This window comes from Penicillium brevicompactum (assembly GCF_028827555.1).
Source record: "Penicillium brevicompactum strain IBT 35665 chromosome Unknown utg000006l_segment0_segment0, whole genome shotgun sequence".
Classification (NCBI taxonomy): Eukaryota; Fungi; Ascomycota; class Eurotiomycetes; order Eurotiales; family Aspergillaceae; genus Penicillium; species Penicillium brevicompactum.
This window is the reverse complement of record NW_026623209.1, coordinates 4,815,665-4,836,718: the sequence shown is the minus strand read 5'-3', so window position 1 is coordinate 4,836,718 and position 21,054 is coordinate 4,815,665. Positions and strand designations below refer to the sequence as shown.

Here is a 21,054-nt window from a genome sequence, read left to right as displayed (position 1 = left end):
GCTTTTTCCCCCCATTTTTCCCCCTTGCAACTCGGCATCTTTTGCCTGGACGATCATGCCATGTTTCTCTCTTTCCCGCAATTCCAGGTTGTTGCATAGTGTCCCCGATGCAGGCGTATTAACCGCCTGGTCAGACTCTTCGAAGCTCCCTTTCTTGCAGACTCGCATCTCGGGGTAATGACAACCTAGACTGTTGAGAAGACAAACTGTTTATATTTATCCTGACTATCCCCGCTGTTGACCTTGTCCATATGCTCCCCACTTTCCGGGAAATCTTTCTATATAAACAATTGTCTTTGCGCTTCAGCCTCTGGCTAGCCTGAATCATGACAGAGAAACCCAGCACCGACCTAGTCGAACATGTCGACGACACACAGCTTGGTCATATCGCCGATCAAGATGATCATGAGCTGACCAAATGGCAAAGCATGAAGAGATACCCATGGATCTTTTTATGGTGCATATATGCCGTATGGTGCGTTCTCCTCGTGAGCTTTGAGAACCAAGCTTCCGGAAATGTGACCGGTATACCCGAGTTCCGCAAAGATTTTGGCCACTTCTATGAGGGGAGCTGGGTACTCGAGGCAAAGTGGCAGTCTGCCTTTAGTGGTGGACCCGTGGCATCGGCGGTCGTTGGTGCTCTGTGTTCCGGTCAGATCGCCGATAGCATTGGGCGCAAACTGACCATGGGTATTTCACTCTTGATCACCGTTGCTGCTGTCACCTTGGAGTTTGTTGCGACGACGAATGAAATGTTCTTTGGGGGAAAGTTCCTCAATGGATTTGCTCTCGGCGCTTTAGCTTCTGTTCCCATCACCTACGTTGGAGAGGTATGTGCCCTTCCTAGTCTCTAGTTTCTCCCGACATGGAATTCTGATACAATTGCTCTCCAGATCTCCCCTCTTGCCCTCCGCGGAACTCTCACCTGCTTGACCGCACTGGCATATTGCATTGGCCCTCTAGTCGTCGCTCTCATCACCAACACAACGGGAACATATACAAACCGATGGGCCTACCGAGCCGTTTTTGTAGCCCAATATGGCTACGCTGCAGTTGCACTTGCTTTGATTGCCTTTATGCCCGAGTCTCCATGGTGGCTGATGTCCAAGAACCGGGATGCGAAAGCCTTAGACAGTCTTCGAAAGTTGGGGTACAGCGAAGAAGAGCGTGTCAAAAAACTGGCACTTATTAAAGTCACTCTCGACGAGATTCGACACGAGACTGAGGGTGTCACCTACTTGGAATGCTTCCGCCGCTCCAATCTTCGTCGCACGATTATTTCCATTGTCCCACTCAGCATCCAAGCACTCTCCGGTGTCGCTTTCGTGGCCGGCTACTCGACATATTATATCCAGCTAGCTGGGTATAGCACGGAGATGAGTTTCCGGCTGCAAATTGCGCAGCAGGTTGCGTCGCTGGTTGGAAACGTCATGTCATATTTCCTGATTGACCGACTTGGTCGTCGGAATCTGATGATCTTCGGTCTGGGAATTCTCACTATAATCCTCATGCTGACAGGTGGTTTGGCTGTGCTTGGGTCTGACACTACAAACCCCAGCTCTGGCGGTGCTATCAAGGGCACTGTTGCGTTGATCCTCATCTACTGCTGGTGGTATAACATGACCATCGGTTCAGCAGGTTATACTATCCTGGCGGAAGTTTCGACTTCCAGGCTGCGCATCAAGACCATTGCTATCGGTTTGGCATTGCAGAATGCACTCTACACAATGTGGTCTTTTGTACTGCCGTACCTGTTCAATCCGGATCAGGCAAATCTTGGTGCGAAGGTTTCTTTCATCTTCGGCGGACTGGCTACATTGTGCCTGGTCTATTTGTGGTTCTACCAACCAGAGACTGCAGCCAGAACATATGCAGAGCTTGACGAGATGTTCGTCAAGAAGATTCCAGCCAGAAAGTTCAAGAGGTATCAGACTGATGCTCAGGTTATGGGCGCTTCGAAGCAGCAAGACGTCAATGTATGAATTAATTTGGCTATTTTAGCACCTCAGTATAAACATGTTTATGGTATCTTATTTCAATTTGCTGAGATCTCAATTCAATGTTCAGGCGACTAGAAAAAGATTAGTGTCGTGTGTAAACTGACTAATGAATTAAGAGCGATTGACTAGTTTCGAACGCGTGACCTCCGATTGAACGTCACGTGTACGTCATACCAAATTTGGTAAAAAAATTGGTAGCTTCTCTTTGATTGAGCGTGTCATCCTTAGTGCAGGGGCCATGCTAATCTTCTCTGTATATTTTCATTTGACCAAATGCCCCGAAGGGCGACAAAATTCACCTTACACGGCCATATATCCCCCAATGCTGACATAATCCCTCTTTTTTTGACTGATGCTTTGAGTGAATTCCTCACCCAAATTGAAGATGCATCAGGTGAAAAGTTTCAAACTATTTCAGAAATGATGTAGCAAATTTGTAGGAATAAACCTTGGACATGCTCCAAATCATGAATCAACACATTGTTCAAATTTATGTTTCAGCTGAGGGGTAGACAAGCTAAAATGTTGTGCGACTGACCGCCTAAGGCAGTACCACTGAATGGCATTTCCAAGGTTAGTGGACTGCCATCTGGGCATTAAGGGCTCTCCGTAGAGCTAATCATACAGTGCCCAGGTGAGCGAGCATCCTACTATAGTGTAAAATAGGAACAATGGTTATTTCAACGACTGGGTTCATGCCATTCATCTTGCAGCAAGATATGTACAACTACCTATAGACACCCATGATGACAGAGTACGTCGCTGCCAGAGAAAAGAAAACAAAATCAAGTGTGTACAAGAAATGTCAGCTGCAAATCAGAGCAGACCAAAAGAGAGACAAAGATCAAACAGATGTGAGATCATGAATATAATGTCCAAGAAGGAACAAATGAAGACAGCGACCCCTCAAACCAAGCACATTCGAGTTCCAAAGAACAAGGTAGACTGCCACATCGATAAAACAGCACAATCTACCGTTGTTTACCAAGAGAAACTCTCTTCCACATAGTCAACGTTGGAGCGAGCCTGCCTCTTGCGGCAGACACGGCGCACGTCATCACTCAAGCCACCGTTGCCGCAGACCAACACGCCCATAGCGCCAATCTGGTTCTCGACCTCCATGCCAATGAGCGTATCGATGTTCGGACGACCAGGGAACATCTGCACAGTGGCTGATGGGCTCTGAATCTCCTTGGTGTTGCGGGGCCGTGTGACGAAGAGCATGATGCGAAGGACTTCACGACGACGATCCATGGCCAAGATGCTGGTCATCCAGGGCCGGATCCACTCCAGGTGTTCCGGGGATTGAATGATCCACACGAGGGTAACACGCCGAGCAGCGACGGTGCCGTTCGCGAATCCGTCAACCAGATGGCGGACGAAGGGGACGTGGTGGGTGATACCGACACCACCGGCGAAGAGCATCACGGTACCGTACGAGTCCATGGTGTGGATGTTTCCGTATGGACCCTCTGCGAAAGCGCGGAGAGTGATCTTGGAGTCGGGGGCGTTCACGGCACGCTGGAAGAGCTTGTCGGTCATACCGGTGCGGCGACGGACTAGGAGGGAGATGGTTTCCTTCTGCGGTGCGTTGAGAAGGTCCTGGCTGGTGAGGGGGAGAGACTTCTCGTCTGAAACGTTATCTTCCATTTCGCTCCAGCCGACGGAGAATGGGTGCGAGGTCAACCATCCAACGGCAGGAACGTATAGGTAGATGTGTTGACCGGGACGGAAAGTCCAGGGGCGGGCCATGCGCAGAGTAATACGCATGGCGTCACCGGGCATGGCTTCGATGAATGCGGTGGTGGACTCACGGCCACAGTTGCGGTACACGATGATCAGGAAGCGGGTGGCGCGCTCGAGAGCCCACAGAATGATGGATGCAAGCAGGTAAGTCTGCGCAGCAAGTCCGTTGAGATGAACCCAAAGGAAACCCATAGAGACTGCTGCAATGGCAATGTGAAGGTGCAGGAAGGTTTCATAGAAGGCATGACGAACAGGCGAGGGCGAGTGGAGCAACAATGCGACGAAAGCAACAGCAGCCACAAATCCTGTCAACAGGAAGCTGCTTCCGAACATAGCCTTGCCGACGATGGCCCAGCCCTTCTCTTGGCCCTTAGGAATAGCCCACGCGAGCACATGTGCAAGACTCTCGAGGACTACAATGCGTCCCAGCCATCGGTGAAGCAAGTTCCAAGTATCGAAAGGAACATGGAGCATAGCGATGAGAGGGTTGTTACGGCCAGCCATGATGACCAGGGGGATAAGGTTGACAGTCGCCATGGTACCAGTGCGGTTGCGCACAATACCGGCCAATGTATCTTCCTCGTTGCCATATGGGGTGGTAACACAGCACAGAGCAACGTTCATGGCGACAACACCAGTTACAAGGAATGCATGGAAGCGGCTGGGCAGAGTACCCATGTTGATAGCTGATGAGAGCTGTAGCTCCTGGTTGTGTCTGGTGCGGAACAGCGCAGCATAGATGATATGCTCCTTGATCCACGCGAAAGTATCATGTGTCGATACGAAGTATCGCTGTCGGTCATCGGTGAAGCTAGCAAGGCGTCGGAGGTGACGCGAAAAACGAAAGGAGAGCTGCCAGATGTAATAGGCAGCGGCGGCACAGCCCAGTGCCAGGATTGAATAGCGTGCCAGGTCATCATTGACAGCTTCGTAGAAGTACCATGAGGAGCCACCAGATCGCTTTGCAATAGTATATTCGATGTCCGAGGCGCTGGTTAGTCCAGCTAGGGACATGGCCAAGAAGAAGGAGTTCATGATGCCCCACTAATGACGGTTCGCGTCAAAGTTTTAGTCGTTGGCGTGTTTGGCGAGACCAGCTCGCTGAAAAGGAGTGAATGGAGAGGTCACACTAGTTGATATCAGGACCAAAGCCACAGGTGGCTCTGAAGAATCGCTGGAGTGACACAGAAAACAACCTCAAGTTGTTAGAAGCAATATGGAAGCAGGAAGCAAGGGGTCGAAGGGATCCAGTTGGTGAGTATATGCCGTCGAGTGGCTGGTGTTGGATACAGGGCCTGCCTAGATCAAGAGCATAGAGATCCTAGAAACAGCATGAAATTTGTCGAATATCGAAAGTTTGGTGGTTCAATTGGGCTCGCGAAAGAGCGGAATATGCCACAAAACAGCGAGGATGCTTGCTAAAGTCTGTTGTTGACGGGCAACGAAAGGAATGCTGGTGATCCAGTCACAGCAAAAAAAAAAGGGCTAAAGATGGAAACTTGTCCAACCTGACACAATGAAGATTGTCTCAAAAAGAAAGGCAAAATGAATGAGACAATAATGATTGTGAAGGTAGAATATTGAACAAAGCACAAAGAAAGAAAATCAATAGAAGGATAGAAAAAGTGCCGAAGAAAGGACTGTTTCCCCTTGTGTCCAGTCTAGTGGAGAGACTATGAGACAGTGCCAGGGCCACCCAATATGTAAAAACCAAGCAAGGCTGGACCTCCACGGCCCATATGTCATAATGTAACCGATCGGATTGACCCATTTGCCTTCGGAACTGCAGACGGAGCATCTCAGGGGGTTTGGCGCCGGGGCCACATCTCGGGTCTAGGGATGACCATTGTGCACGACGATCTCGCCAGTTCATCCATCGAATGAGAGGGCCGGATTACAGATAACCTCAAGGAACTTTGACAGAAGATGAGCATGCGACATACGACAGGTCGATGCCGACTCGTCCATAGAGTGGCGGGGAGACCGATGGGAATTGTGACTGGCCCATTCTGAAACACCCAAGTCGAGAGTTTGAGGAAAAATCAACAGACGCCAAGGTGGGAGATCCGCCCCAAGGCTTGGCTCTCAACTGGTTGTTTGAGAAAAGGTCCTTGCTGCATCGACGAGCCAATCTGCGATGGGCGCAGTGGGGAACAGGAGGCTGCGGAGTAAGTTGTGACACTCGGCTGTGAGCTGTCGGCCACTGGTTGTCCTTCCTATTGCCCTTTAGCGCCCACGTCAAATCGCTGAGAACATCGGATCAACACTGATTTCAAGAGAACCTTGGAATAACTCAGTGATTGCCTTCAAGCCACAATATAATTCGGCTTCTCCATCCTCAAGGGGGGTAGATTCTTGGCGCTCGGGGATTTCATTTATATCAGACCTTAATCTCCCGTCCATATTCCTTTGGAGATGCGCTTGTAAAAATTTGTTTCTACAGGCGGAACAATCTTGGAATTAGTCCGCTCCAGGGCTCCCACCTCGGCATCGATCGTTTCGAGCTGTCAAAGTGGCTTGACATCTGAAACGCGAGAAAAATCAAAAATCATCCTCACTGTGATATATCAAACACTTGCCCGAAGGCAACGGACTTCTGTCTCTTTTCTATACATAGACATGCCCACGGGTCTTATCTGATGTGCCAAATAGAGTGAGTTATCACCACATCTACAAAATAGGAACAATATCCGTCCAATAGTTTAATTTTTGTATCCATTTGGGCGGTCGAGTCCATAGTATGCACGGGAACGTGCGTCTCAACATGGCTAGAACGAGGCCGAGAACAGCAGGAAATACAGACATTGGTCAAAGTACTCAACGGAAAAGAAAAAGACGAAAACGGAAAACGGAAAACACCAATCCAAGGCCATGGGTATCAAAACAAAAAAAAAAGGCCAAAACACCGGTGCCGCCAGAAAGGGGGGGAAGAACAAAAATGGTGGACCATATATCTCCAAATCCACTGTGCGGATCCTTGAATAGAACAAACCAAGATCTTGTTCATATTCGGTCAAACTCGGCCATGTGGACAAGCTCGAGGTCCAATTTCGAGATCGAGAGATCCGTTCGCGGTGCTAAATATGATAGACCACGGAACCATGGAACCAACGCACTTTGGAGGATATTCCGACATCTCTGCCCGGGCACGTAAATTGACATGGGGCCCACCTAGGACCGACCAAGAAGGGCCAGGCGACCCCGCTCAAAGAAAGCTAAGTTCATCGTCACTGTCACTGTCTTGGGAGCAGGGGATGACTGCTTGTTGCGAGGACCGTCGTCTGACGTTGCTGGGAATTGTAACGGAAGGGTATGCAGATCTTCTTCTCTCGACTGTTCGATGAATCTGCATTTCTCCACGCTCTGGGCTGCGCTGCACGGGGCGCTGGCTCGGGCGATGTCCATGAGAATTGATAATTACCACCTTGGGCACCTGTCTCGTAGTGGGGACTATCCGTCTGGTCAGGTTAGCGCTGCGCTCCCGCAGGATTTCTCGGCGAGTGGCCGATTCCACCCTTGGATTCGGGGTGGCTGTTGCAGGGCTTGCTCGTTTTAGGCTGACTGCTTCATTCTCAACCACAACCACCGGAGTGGGTCTTCTTCGCTTGTTGGGTTGTGCAAGCGAGGCATCGGTGTCTTCGAATGCTCGCTTGTTGAGTACTGGAGGAGGAGACGAGGTTACACTGGAGGCTGGAGAATCATCGGATTCAGTGGAACTGCAATCGGTCGAGCAAGGTATAACAGGGACAGGACTCGATAGCATGCGGGGTGTCCGGCCTTTTGACGCTATGTGAAGTGTTTTCTTCATCGCCGGCGTGGATTCCACCCACTCCCCTATGCTTTCTTCCCAGCGGAACAAGCCGTTCCTTTGGCTGGAGTTTGCAGGTTCCTCCGAAGTCTCCCGACCCCTCTCTTCCTGATCTTGGCTTGATGCGACAGTCTCTTGTACCTCGACCGCCCACACGTGGTCATCTGGATCTGCTGTCGCTTCGGCAAAGCTCATGGCAGCTTCTGTAGCAACTTGCCCCAGGAATGTACACACAGCAGGAGTTTCAGCTACAGATGCAAGCTCGGAGACCATGCGGCGTATGTCTTTGCTGATACGTTGTGGTTCATTTCCCGAATCTGTCCGTAAGCAGCGGAATGCCTGTTGCACAAGTAACGCCAACTCTTTGATCATATCTGGGCGCGGAGTTATCGCGCTCGCACAGCTATCAATGCTTGATAATGATGCATACGTAGTATGTTCTTGCTTGATGATTGCATCATTGCACTGTACAAGGCTAGTAGCCAGCAGAATACAGCCGCGACGTAATAATTGGTGTGAAGTTAGATCATTTTGCCGAATCGAGGCCCTCAATTTGTCATCTTGTTGTAAAGCAAAGTGAAGGTAGCCGATGATACGGCTCGCCTTAGGCCCATTCATAGATTGAATGCCATTGCAATCGCGAGATCGTGAGATATGGATGCCACACAAGGCTGCAATTAGACTGATGACATGGTTGCTGAGCGCATCTGCCACTTGCGCCGGACAAAGTCGAACAATATCTGCATCTTCCAATTTTGCAGTGGACGCGGCCCGGGTTGGACGCACACGTACGGCCTTTCCTTTCGGCAGTCGTTTTTGTTTTGAGCTCCAAGAAGAACATCCAACGGCAGTAATGGGCACATTGCTAGCCGATAGAATCACAGCCTCGATCAGCCTTGATGCGGCAGGGCAGTCCGTATCATCTCTCGAGAAGGATATGGTCGCTCGAGTCATCCACATCGTCCATGGTTTGGTTCCCATCCATTCTGGAGGAAGTACACCCCGCGATAGCAGCTTCGCAAGTTCATCAAAGATATAGGAGCGACTGGCAACCCCATGGTGAGCGTATTTGCGCAACAACAGAATAGGGTCGCCGGGTGCATCAGAACTAGCTGCAGGCTTCAGGGCTTGGGGATATGGATAATATTGTCGAGTAGAAAAGAGAGTAGATAGAAGTGAATCACTTTCGTCTGGTGCAATAGAGCGACTTTTCTCAATCAGGGCGCAGGCAATTGTGTCTGTGATCCAATTATGCTTGATCATGCGAGCAACCAAATTGACACCTTGAGCACGAACAGCCTCACGAAGCGGCTCCCACCCTGTGCCATGAGGCGCATAGTATGCTTCCAATTCTGTAAAGTATGCATCACACATATCTTCGTCGCCGTCCTCGTCTAGATCATGCTGTGCTTCTTGTTCCTTCGCGATAAAATCGGGCAAACGTCGCATCACCATTGACATCAGAGATCGCGCACCTCGTCTTGTCTCCTGGTTGATGGGATTCACCTCGCGTCTGACTTTCTGGGTTGTCAAAAGGAAGTTCTGAAAGACGCGATCCAGATTGTGGGCAATATGTGCAAGGCCTTCGTCGCCAGCTTGCTCGAGAAGCTCCTGCCAAGGGCTTTTGTATCGCGGGTTCCGTCCGCGAAATACCGGCGATGGAGGCGGTTGGGTGTTGGTGTTCGCCGGTCCAGTTGCTCGATGTGATTGCGCACTCGAAGGCATCTCCCATCGCTTTCCTGTGATCATCGGCGTTGCAACCTCAATCGCACCAGGTAGAGTTCGCGGCGCTTCGGGGCTGTGTATCGATAGTCTTTTGCGCCTTGTCCCCGCGTTGTTCTCCGAGCGAGAGGAGTACTTGAGTCTAGCGCGGCGTCGCTCGAGTGTTGTCCCCGGAATCCAAGCCGGATCGTTCCCCTCGGGCTCAGCATCCGACTCTAAAGATTTCTCTGCCCTTGATTCCTGATGTATAGAGGTACACGTCGGTGCATCGTTGCGTTCTGCCGCTCCTTTGTGTTTCGATTCGGCTGCGGCGGAAAGTTTGGCTTGGTGCTTTTCGAGTCGGCGAGAGATAGAAGTTAAAGGACGCAGAGCCCGGTTCGCCCATTTCGCATTAATGGATATGTCTTCCATTAGGGATAAGGATAATTATATCTGCTTAAAGCATACAACTGCAGGACAGGTTAGCGTGGGGTCGTCTCTCGTCTCGTCGCACAGCACAAACCTCGCCGTACAAACCGATCCTCAAAGATGCATGGTATGTGATACACAATCAGCATAAGCCAAAATATGTAGGGATACTGGGTGGTGATAACAAAAGCGCGTGAAGTGAGATGCGCGGGAGTCGAGAAAACAAAGCCCCCCATGCGGTAAAGTGGGTCAACACATATTGCCCGTTCCAGCCAAGCTACTTGCGATAATACAAAGAGGTATATGCGATTCGCTTGATATTTCCATTTGATTCCAAATATTTGTAAATAAAACGGATTCTACCCAGAGAAAATGACCCATGCAAAATTCAGACACCACATAATGCACCATAGATGAGGGCCAGAAATGCCGAGTCCTTCCCATGCACTGCCCGAGTGACAACCCAACATGGCAGGTTATGCCATAACAAAAAAAAAATAACACATTAGAAAAAACAAAGAGAGGAGAGAGATCTAAAATACAACAGTTCTTTTCGCTCATCAAGCCTGCCCACCGATCCCCAAATGACAATGGATATAGATATATAGTATTTGACTGTTAACACATGTGGTAACCAAGAAAATAGAAGGCATAACCCATTAGATACAGCCAGGTTGGCTGATTCAGGAATCCATTCAAGCCTTGGACTGCTTGGAGCCGCGAAGCTTGGGGTTGCTGGTGGTAGTACGCTTCTTCTGCTTGGAGCGCGAAGCACCAGCATCACCGCCCTCGATGAACTTGAGAAGCTCATCAATGTTGCGGGAGTCGAGACCGGAAGGATCGGCAACGGCAGGGGCAATCTCAGGAGCGACCTGGCCAACCTGGGGCTGGACACGAGTACCCATGCTAGAAACGCGAGGGTTCATCGTGATGCGGCGCAGGCGGCGGGCCTGGATGTCCTTAGCGTGCTTAGCAATAGAGACGGCGTTCTGAGTGAGCTGCTCAAGCCAGTTCTCAGCCTCCTTAGTGTTGCGGTCCTCGGGACCGAGCTGGGCAAGGAAGATGTTGTACGCCTCGCGCATCTTGCCGACAGCGGCCTTGGAGTCTTGGTCCAGAGCGAGGGCCTGGGCCAGTTGGAAGAGAATGGTGGCAGTGTTGATGGAGTCCTTGCCGAACAGGTTCTCGCAGATGGCGAGAGAAGCCTCGAACCACTTGCGGGAGTCGGCGTACTGCTTGAGGTTCTGCAGCATCACGGCGGCGTTGTTCATCGTGGTGATGGAGTCGGGGTGGTTAGCACCGTAGATGATCTTCCAGATGTCCATAGCGTGCTTGATGTACACCAAGGCAGTCTTGGTGTTGCCAGAGGCATGCTCGAAGAGACTCAGGTTGAGGTAGCTCAGGATGGTGTCAGCGGAGTCCACACCCATGGTGCGCTCAGTGACGATGACAGCCTTGCGAGCCAGCTCAACGGCGGCCTCCTTCTCATCGGTCTGGTAGTAAAGCATGGAGAGCTGGTGGTACAGCTTGGCGACCTCAGGGTGCAGGATACCGTAGATCTGCTCGTGCAGAGACAGAGACTCCAGGATGAGCTCCTGGCCCAACTGCTTCTGGTTCTGCATGAGAGAGATGCGACCGGCCTCCAGGGCCTCCTCTGCCAGTGCACTACGGGGAGAGGCATCGCGAACCAAGGGAACGACATTCAGAATGTCATCGGTGGTGAAAGTGGTAGCAGGCTTAGCGGGAGCTGGGGCGCGGGTAGGAGACTGCTTGTCACCACCCTTCTTCTTGTTGCCCTTCTTCTTGGGCTCTTCCTGGGTGGAGCCGTTGGTGACGGGAACAACAACCTGCTCCTTGACCTGGTCCTTGGTGAAGGCAAACTCGCGAGCACCGATCTGGAGACCAAGCTTGATGGAAATGTCACGCAGAAGCTGCAAGTGTCTGAGGGAGTTGGTCCAGTCCTTCTCGAGGGTGAAGCGGAAGCGGGTGAGAACCTGCTTCTCGATCTCGGAGCGAAGGGACTCGGGAGTAACCTTCTCGAAAGAAAAGTCGCCCTCGGGGAAGATCTTGCGCATAGCTTCGTCAATCTCAGCCTTGGGGGCGGCATTGACGTCGGAGCCGAGAAGACAGTTGAGAAGGTGAACAAGGCAGGGCGCAACGAAGGGAGCGGGGACATTGCTGAGGTAGCGGTTGGCGATGTGCTTGAAAGCACGAGTGATCATCTCCTGAACCAGGAGAATGAACAGAGCCTGCAGGCGAGGTCCCTGCTCGGTGGACTTCTCAGCCAGCTTTCCGAGGTAACGCAGGTTGATACCACGCTTGTGCAGAAGCTGGGTCAACGATTGGCCATCCATCGGGAAGCCAACATCGCCATCGTGCAAGTCCTTGAGCAGGTCGGGAATGATCTTGGCACGGAGGTGGTCGCAGGCGTCACGGACCTCCTGCTCATCCTGTGCCCACTGCTCCTTCTCCTCCTTGGTCTGGGGAACCTGGCCACTGAACACATCGGGGTTGAGAGCCAGGTTAAATCCGGAGATATCAATCCGCTCCTGCTCCGCAGTCTCCTCCTCGGACTTGCCCTCCTTGGAAGCCTCAGCGGTAGCAGCCTTGCGGCTCTCCACCTCAGCCTTGACGTACTGGCTCATCTTGTGGCGCCAGTAGGACTCTACGAGCTCGGTTCTGAGGACAGACATGCGGTGAGGGTAGGCATCGCTGCCATCCTCTTCCTGCCACTCAACATCGATGGGGGCCACGCGGTACAGATCCAGAACGTACTTGCGGCCGTCGGTACCGAGGAGACCCTTGGTCTCAACGCTGCCTTCGAGGTCGTGACGCTGGTTGTCCTTGTCCCAGACAGGGTGCTTCTTAATGCGGAGCGCCTTGGAGAGCTTCTCGAAGACGGGGACGAAGTCGGCGTGGGTGGCAACGATCTCCTTGCCCTCGACACCACCGTAGTCGATCTGGTGCTCACCGGGCTCGCGCTGCTTGAAGATACCAGGAACAATGCTCTGTCCCACAATACGCTTACCCAGGTAGTCGACCACCACGGTTCCGGGGGTGAACAGGCCATCGATGTCAAGCTGGTTGACAGCCTTGATACCCAGAACATCCTTACCAACAGCCACGCGAGCGGCTTCGTCGCCACCCTCGGAGGTGAAGGTTCCGACGCCATCAGCACCGAAAGAGTAGAAGATGTTGTTGTAAACAAAGATCTGGGCGTCCCGCGCCTCAGTGGGGTTCAGGGGAGCAACCTCGCCCCGAGCCACCAAGACAGCACCGCGAGCGGCGGCCTCGTTGTAATCGGCGAAGAGCTTGGAGGTCAATCTCTCCCGGAACACGCGGTCCTGAACAGACTCACGGGGAAGCTCGCGAGTGGTCTGGAACTCCTCGTTCCAGTCACGCAGAGTCTCGGCGTTGTCAACGCCAGAGATGAGGTAGTTCTCCTGGGAGCGGGTGATATCGGGCTGGTGGGCGCTCAAGCTGGAAGTGTTGGGGGAGATGAGCCATGGGCTGTTGGGAATGGCATTCTGGAAGGGGAATGTGGTAAGGAGATCCTTTTCATTGTTGTATTCCTGAAGAGCCTCAAAGGCGGCGTTGAACGAGGGGGAGAGCTGAGAGATCAAGGTGAGCAGCGAGTGGGCACTGCCCTTCTTGGGGTGGGTGTTCTTCGGGAAGGGCTCGAATCGGATGTTCGAGTTCTTGTTCACGAAGAATCCGGACACGTGAGCAGTGATCTGGAATTGCTCACCCTCAAGGGTGGAGACCACAAGGTAGAGCAAGTGGCCCTTCTGGCGCAGGTTGTAGGGAACGGGGTTCCATGAAGACAGCGAAATAGACTTGACGGTCTTGGGCAGAGGAGCCTGCTCGGTGGGCAGAATGGTCTGCAGAGAGGAAACTCCGGCCATGTCGTACTGGGAGAGCGAGTGGTCCTTGTCCGATGCACCGGCCTTGGCAGCGTCCGCCGAGATAGCGTCGTGCAGAGACAGGCCAGCAGAGATACCGTGAAGGTTGTCGACACGGTCACCAGAAGCACCAATCAGCTCCCTGATGCGGACAACATGCATACGAGCCTCCTTCTCGGTGTAGGGGTCCTCCACCAGAACAATCTCGGAGTCGGCCTCGAGACCCTCGACCTCGGACAATTCGACGAAATCGTTGATGCGGTTTCCGTTGAACTCGAGATGGAAGCAAGTGTATTGGAAAGTTCCTGGTAGCTCGACAATGGATTGACGGACATCCTGAACCTGTTCTTGGTTGGATACCTATGGGCGAAACGAGTCAGAAATCGTGTTCTGGTAATTCTTATCAACACAAAGAACCCACCATCACTTGGATCTTATGAGGCGCATGGGGAAGCTTCACGGAGATCTGGAAAAGACCTATTATTGAATTAGCACCGCACTGAACAGGTTGCACGCTTAACATACCGCCTGAAAGGTCCTCTTCCGGTGTTTCCTCGGCAGTATCGCCGTTGACGATCTCTTGGGTAGGCTGGGGAGCCTCTGTTCTTGGTCAGCCAACGTGTCCGATCAACCTTCCGGGAAACCCAGATGTCACCGACATCGAGTTTCCCACGCCAACACTCACCTTTCGAGTGCTCCAGCTCGCCATTGGTCTGTGCCATGATGTCTAGCAGGTATATAGAAGCTTCAACAAATTGGCACCCCTATCTCAGAACTGAGACGCGGATGAGACAAATGTTCGGGAAAGTGGAAAAGATGAAAAAAGGCTGAACCTGCGGGGAAAAGCAGGCAGAGGAAGAATAAAATGTAGTATACAATAAAGGAAATGGGCAATTGAGCAAGAAACAAGCACCCCGTACCCCACGAAGTTTTGTCAGAGGATGGATACGGAGAAAAAGGGAAAAATTGGTTTTCGGACTCGCGGATGCTGGAGTCGGAAAACCTCGGCGGGAGGTCGTCTCCACAGTGCAGGGTGCGCTGTACTACGTACGGAGTACTTGGACAAGGTATCCCGGATCAGAAGGGAGAACTTATGTATTGAGATTATGGACTTTAAAGCAATGAGTGAGGTACTCCTTAGCGGGCCACGGACTTCACTATATAATTGTGCTAGATGGAGTATAGCCGGGGAGCGGATTTGCGACTCAATTCGGGCCTAATGTGTGTCTCGATGCCTCAGGTGTCTACTTATTTGTCCCTTTGGAGTCAACGTGCATAAGCGACTATGTGGCATTTTAGTCTATTGGTGGGAAGAGGTTTCCATTTTAAATGCTTATTTCTCGTCGATTTCTGGATATTTCGACCCTGCACGGAGTATGGAGCATGGAGTATATTTCGAGTGACCCTGGTAACCTTGGAAGTATAGGGATCTCGTCCAACATATATAAAGCGCACGCGACATGAACCTTCCGCCATAACCTCAGATAATAGGACGAACTACACCAGGTTCTACGACCAAATGCCTGCTGAACAGATGGATCTCAATTCAATTGCCGATGATACCTACCTAGGTATTATCTGAATTAACCCAAGCACTCCGTACTCCGTACGCGAGGTGTTATTCTACGCCGAGTGTTCCGCACACACAATACGTTCTGTTGTGGACAGCTATGCAGAACCTTGGAAGCCACCGCCGAACCACACGAATCAACAGATGAAGACATACTAATCATAAGTGCTGATGCGCAGCTGAGCATGTCAATATGAAATCGAACACGTCTCCCCAGTGACGCAGCCCGAAGGTCGATACCCGAGTTGATCGCCAAGGCTATCATTGGTGCATCCCTGGTTCCAAGGTTCGCAGAGGCTGAGACGCGGCTAAGCCACACTCTTTTTCTTCTGACCTCCATACTTTGTCTTTATTGTTTCTTCCTTCAATCCATTCCACCGTATTTATTCCTGTCTGTTTGGTTTCAGCACAGAGTCTTTCTTTTTTTTTACGTGTCATTCCCAGGAGGTGGCTTTGCGTCATCTGGAGTCCAAAGACTAGCAGTACTCCGTTCATTCGTTAACCCTTTTCCATCAAACCAGTCACAAAAACAAATTGTGAACTGGATTTTTTGATATCATACTCCGTACCATTCATCGATCTTGATTTGAAGGACTTGGCGCAGTTTAACGCCAAGAAATATCAACCAGGATGATATGGAACCGGCTCGCACAGCCTGTGAGGTCCCATGCCCGACACGGGCTCTACGGAGCCCTAAGACCTAGTCACCGTGCTGTGGTGTATACCTCTAAGCGGTTCAATTCAAACCCCCAAAATACAGGGCAATATACCCCAGATCCCACCGACCAGGATGATCCTGACGACGGCAAGGGGAAAGGTCAGGGTCGCGGCGGCGACTCAGATCCCAATTTCAAATCTACGATCCTGAAAATGCTTGAGACTGCCGCAACTACAGCTGCATCAATCGCCATTTTAGGGTAGGCTTGCTACCACCCGCCCTTTAAAAATATTACTGACCTATCTCCAAAGTGCGGCGGGATACTCTTACCATCAGTACTACAAGTACTTGATCCTCGACAAGATGGACAATGCTTTCAACCCCGGAGATCCCGCTCTCGAGGTCGCGGGTGTTGTATCTGGGAAGCATAAGTATCGTCATGAGGAACACTGGGTGGTCCGTAACGAGCAGCCCAAGATTGACGATATCGTAGCTGGACGCAGGAGTGGTCACTACTATCTCATGATAGGCGAGAAGGGCACGGGAAAAACTTCGATGCTATTGGAGGCCATGCGCAAGATCAATGGCAACAGCTGTGCGATGTTTGAAGCACACGCCGACCTTGAAATTTTCCGCATTCGACTAGGCAAAGCTTTGGACTACGAGTTCCACGAGGAGTAAGTTTACCCGTCTCAAGTACACATGCTCATACTAACCAATATGACCAGTTATATCGGCAGTCTCTTCAGCATCCGTGGACCCAGGGACACCACGGCTCTATTGGACATCGAACGTGCCTTTAACAAATTGGAGAAAGTGGCACTTACCAGAAGGCGCGAGGGATCTACTCCCCTGATTTTGATCATTAATAGCACCCATTTAGTCAGAGATGACCATGATGGACAAGATTTGCTCGAAATGATCCAGCAGCGCGCCGAGCAATGGGCTGCCAGCGGCCTTGTTACCACAAGTAAGACCCCATCAACTCTTGATCTGTTTGCTTCATCTAATCACAATAAACCAGTCTTGAACAGTGACGATTACTGGGTGTATGAGCGCCTAAAGCGCTACGCGACTCGCATGGAAGTCATTCCTGTAACTGATCTACCCAAGGACAAGGCAATGACTGCCTTGAAGAAATATCGCGAACAGTTCCACAACGAAAGTCTACCCTCTTCGGTTCTAGAGCAGGTTTACAATAAGGTTGGTGGTCGACTGTCCTTCTTGAACCGCGTTGCCAAATCCGAGGATGTCACCAAAGCCTGCAATGATATCTGCCGGGCCGAGAAAACCTGGTTCCTGAACAAGTGCTGGATCCTTGGAAAGGAAATGGACGATGATGTGATGGATGAACAGAAGTTCTCCGTAAGTAATGTCACCCCCAACTGATCCGCGCATCCAGCTAACAAAAAGCAGTCTGCCGCCATGGTGCTCGCCAAAGCGCTGGTCGAAATGGAAGAAAAAATGGAGTCAAATTATCACGATGAGCATGGACACATTCTACCGGAGATTCCGCTCCACAAGGCGCGCGAGATCATGACCCGTGCTGACTTCATCCAATCCTACGATCACGAGAATATCTTCACCATTGATTCGCGAGCAATGGTGCGTGCCGACTCAGTGCCTATGCAATGCGCTTTCCGAGAAATCTGTGCCATTGAAAACTTCGATAAGCACTTGGACGGCACCTTGGAGCGCATTGGAGACATCGAGAGCCTTGGCCGTACCCGCGAATTGACCATCAAAGACCTTTGGAATAATGGGAAGTATCGCGTTGTTGTGCGCGATAACCACGGGCGAGAGAGCGGCACAGTGGAGTTTGCTGTGGCCGAGCAAGAAGGTGAAGATCAAGATTAGATATTGTAATCAAGCCTGCACCTTGTACATAATTTCAACATGTCGTAGCTCTGGAGCCCACATCCAAGGCCGAAAAGTTACATCCTTCCAAGATTGGACTTGTATGTAATGACCCATAGATGACATCATAGCTCACCGCCATCCACAACATTTCCAGCATTTTCATCTTCTCATCCTCCTACCATTCGTGGACAAGTTCTAGCTCCTAGCTTTGAGAGTTGCTGTTATCAGTTTTAATATACAACGGCCCCAGCATGTCTACTGAGACTCCCTCAAAGCGAACCGTGTCGTGGAGCGACAGCACACGACCCGCGCCTGAGGACACCGACGCGCTGGTCTCACCACTAGCGAGCATCCCCTCCCCAGCTCGTTTCGCTCTCGTTGTCTTCAGCAGCCTTATTCTCAGCTCTGTTCTGTTCACATTGACGTCCAGTTTCACTGTGGGCGACCTCGGACCCATCAGCAGACATCTGGAGGACTGGTGGGAAGTGGGGGGCTTGATAGGCTGGAGAGCCATTGAGGTCGGGCTGACCTGGGTGCTTGGATATGACGGTCAGCAAAGACTGCCCCCAATCTCGTATCCATAAACTAACCGTGATCGAACAGGCCGCGATGCAGCATCGTTCTTATTCTTGACCCACCTGCCAACATACACCCTCTTATCATTCTTCTACCACGTCCGTCCAACTTCAGCGCTGGCCGCCTTTGGAGTTACGCTCGTGTCAACCGTACTTCCCTTCGTGTTTTTGCGCCGACCATCGTCTGTGCACGATCTCTCGCATACCCCGGCCGACGCGATCCCCAACCGAGCTATCCTGCAGGACAAAGTAACCACCTTTTCTACTACGCTTCTGGCGGCCTCGGTATTTAGCGTTGTTCTCTACGCCAGCTTTGCCACTTGGCTGCCCGCGCGATTGGTCGTGCACTTTGAGAGCCTCCCAGACATCAGCGCTGCGCATGCCGGCCCTGCGGGCTTGCCTGTGCTTTTGCTGACGCTGATTCCAGCGGGCTGGGCCGCGCGCGACTTCTTGTTCGTCAGCTCCACTGGATATTCTGCAAAGGTCAATCAGACCTCTTCAGCTTGCGAGGGAGAGTACTTGGTCGCTGCCATCTACCGCGCCACCTGGGGAAAGCTGTCGATCAAGACGAGAGTCTTGATTTCTCGGTCTATCATTCTCACATTCGGCATCCTCCTCAACACCGTTGTTCAAGTGGCAGGCACGATCCGTGACGTCTCCATTGAAGGAGCAGCTACGTGGGGATCGGTTTGGGCTGCAGCTGCATTGATCACAGGTGCAACCTTCGGCTGGGTTGAAGCCGTGGATGGTGTATGATACGCGATGCGACAAGGCGACTGGGGAGACACCAGTGTTTCAAAATTGATTGTTTTTTATTCAAGCGGACTTGATAGTAATGATCGCCGACAATGATACAGGTGTACAAATAGTCCACGGGTATCTTTTGCTGATCAGACGTGGGGTTGTGTTGATCATTTCTTATCTTGAGCTTGTTTCGGCTATGCGTGTGCTTCATTTGCCACTCTTCTCTTCGTGTTCTCAACTACTTGATATCCTCAATGTTTCTAGAGTATTGAATGTGTGACTTTCCAGACTTTACCTGCGTTTTAGTATCATATCAATTGAGCTTGCAGCTCAACCCTACGGAATCTACCCGGAAAGGTCTTGAGTCACATTAGAATACCATTACCGCATAATCCAGTGCATCGACTATGTATCTATTTAGTCTCTGGGACAATAACAAGCAATCTTGTAAGCCAGCGCCCAGTCAATAATCAAACAGCCAGACCAAGAACACAGAACAAGCGATTACCACTGCAGAGGAGGTCCCTGGTTCATCTCCAGGCCATCGGCCGAAAGGTTATCCCTTTTGGACATCCCCTTCTCCTTTGGCAACAACCAACCGGGGTGAAGCAAATTGAAGACCGCCACAGAGACAATCATCATAGCTCCATCCAGCGCAATGAAGTAAGACTCATGGGTAATGAGATAGCCAGACCAGCCCTGCGACAACTCGATAGTTCGGTAAATCGATCGAATATAGATGCAGACAATGGAGAGGATCATAGCAGCGAATAGCGGGACGACAGAGCCCGTGAGCGACTGGAGAAGACGACGACGCATCGTGCGACGGATGAAGTCCACGGCGCAGACAACGAAGATGGTGATGGAAAACAGCTGGAACACGATTCCAGCAACCATGATATGGGTACCAGTCGCGGTGTCGCCCCCAACCTTTTCGGCTTCCCCGGAGGCCATTCCGCCGCCGATGGCTTGTACGACGAGTGAGATAACGTCGCAGGTGCAAAAGATCCAGAGGTAGAGACTTGGCTTTAGGAATGAGGATTCAGGGCCTAGGAGCTGAATGAATCGACCTAGAAGGACATAGATTCCTGCGGTGAAAAATGTCGGGGCTTGAAATCTGTTAGATCGTATTCTGTAGTCAACGGCGACCTCGGGATATCGTTACCGATGATGAGGGTAGAGATTTGCATCAGGAATGCAGTTGTGTTGTAAGGGCACTTGGACGACCAAGTACGACCAGCCCAACCAATGACCTCAACTGTCGATTTCTGTCAGTTATGTTGTATGGAACTAGGGCTAGGTTGCGATACCCTGCCTTGAAAGTGTTGAACATCCTCTTACTCACCTAAGCATCCAATACTGAAAACACTTGCCCACCATTGTCGCTTCCATGTAAATTGAATCGTGTGAAGAATCATCGAGATACCGAAGAGTGTGCAGTAAGCAATTCCAGCACCGAGTGTCGGGATATAACCATAAGAGGTTTCAACACCTTCGATATAAGCATGGCAGCCGAGCCCCAGCTGGATCCTATCGGCCATGATTTGCGTATAAGATTTGTCTGTGGAGGTGTGCTCCAAATGGCTGTAGAGGTAGAGGGACTTTCAATGGGTTTCCAAGCGATTTGAGCCTTTGTAGCCAACGACAGTCTTTGTCTGATGCTAAAAATGATACCAACAAAGGCTGAGAAGCAAACCTATAATTCAAACGGACAGAAACGTATATAATAAGTCAGAAGTCAGCATGGCTGAGTACGCACAGGTCTCCACCATCGGGGAAGGGCTTGCGAGGCTAAAGCCACGGTCTAAGTACATGTCGCCCACGTTCAATCCTCCGAGAAGGTATAAGACCCGCATGTCATCGACCAATCGCAAAGGCCCGGGCGTTGATATCTGTCTGGTTCAGTATTCAGTGCGGGTTTATGAACGGGCCGGCCCCGGCTGTTATAGCAAGAAAGGAAGAATACTGCGTCAGGGCAACGTTGCAATCCGCCAACCGCCACGAGGGTGGGGGGAGCCTCTGACCTGTCAGAGTGTCTAGCGAGGTATTCTCAGTGCCTTACGG

The 21,054-nt window shown here is 51.3% G+C and overlaps 7 protein-coding genes across 7 annotated transcripts; 3 read left to right on the top strand and 4 right to left on the bottom strand.

Annotated features, from left to right (window-relative positions):
- Positions 1-326: 326 nt before the first annotated feature.
- N7506_010044 (uncharacterized protein) lies at positions 327-1,982 on the top strand (the record flags this gene model as incomplete). Its single annotated transcript, XM_056959337.1, has 2 exons — positions 327-830; positions 894-1,982. 2 exons carry the CDS (start codon positions 327-329, stop codon positions 1,980-1,982), a joined length of 1,593 nt encoding a protein of 530 aa, XP_056808727.1.
- Positions 1,983-2,981: 999 nt separating this feature from the next.
- Positions 2,982-4,781, bottom strand: N7506_010043 (ferric reductase family protein; the record flags this gene model as incomplete). Its single annotated transcript, XM_056959336.1, has 1 exon — positions 2,982-4,781. One exon carries the CDS (start codon positions 4,779-4,781, stop codon positions 2,982-2,984), a length of 1,800 nt encoding a protein of 599 aa, XP_056808726.1.
- A 2,170-nt stretch (positions 4,782-6,951) lies between these two features.
- N7506_010042 (uncharacterized protein) lies at positions 6,952-9,687 on the bottom strand (the record flags this gene model as incomplete). The annotated part of the gene is made up of 1 exon (XM_056959335.1): positions 6,952-9,687. The coding sequence occupies one exon, from the start codon at positions 9,685-9,687 to the stop codon at positions 6,952-6,954; it is 2,736 nt and encodes a 911-aa protein (XP_056808725.1).
- Positions 9,688-10,379: 692 nt separating this feature from the next.
- N7506_010041 (translation initiation factor 3 subunit CLU1) lies at positions 10,380-14,305 on the bottom strand (the record flags this gene model as incomplete). Its single annotated transcript, XM_056959334.1, has 4 exons — positions 10,380-13,943; positions 14,005-14,060; positions 14,109-14,183; positions 14,269-14,305. 4 exons carry the CDS (start codon positions 14,303-14,305, stop codon positions 10,380-10,382), a joined length of 3,732 nt encoding a protein of 1,243 aa, XP_056808724.1.
- A 1,478-nt stretch (positions 14,306-15,783) lies between these two features.
- N7506_010040 (ATP-binding protein) lies at positions 15,784-17,668 on the top strand (the record flags this gene model as incomplete). The annotated part of the gene is made up of 4 exons (XM_056959333.1): positions 15,784-16,070; positions 16,123-16,488; positions 16,540-17,176; positions 17,228-17,668. 4 exons carry the CDS (start codon positions 15,784-15,786, stop codon positions 17,666-17,668), a joined length of 1,731 nt encoding a protein of 576 aa, XP_056808723.1.
- A 254-nt stretch (positions 17,669-17,922) lies between these two features.
- Positions 17,923-19,002, top strand: N7506_010039 (uncharacterized protein; the record flags this gene model as incomplete). The annotated part of the gene is made up of 2 exons (XM_056959332.1): positions 17,923-18,220; positions 18,275-19,002. 2 exons carry the CDS (start codon positions 17,923-17,925, stop codon positions 19,000-19,002), a joined length of 1,026 nt encoding a protein of 341 aa, XP_056808722.1.
- Positions 19,003-19,494: 492 nt separating this feature from the next.
- N7506_010038 (RTA1 domain-containing protein) lies at positions 19,495-20,531 on the bottom strand (the record flags this gene model as incomplete). The annotated part of the gene is made up of 3 exons (XM_056959331.1): positions 19,495-20,099; positions 20,156-20,248; positions 20,336-20,531. 3 exons carry the CDS (start codon positions 20,529-20,531, stop codon positions 19,495-19,497), a joined length of 894 nt encoding a protein of 297 aa, XP_056808721.1.
- Between the last annotated feature and the right edge of the window lie 523 nt (positions 20,532-21,054).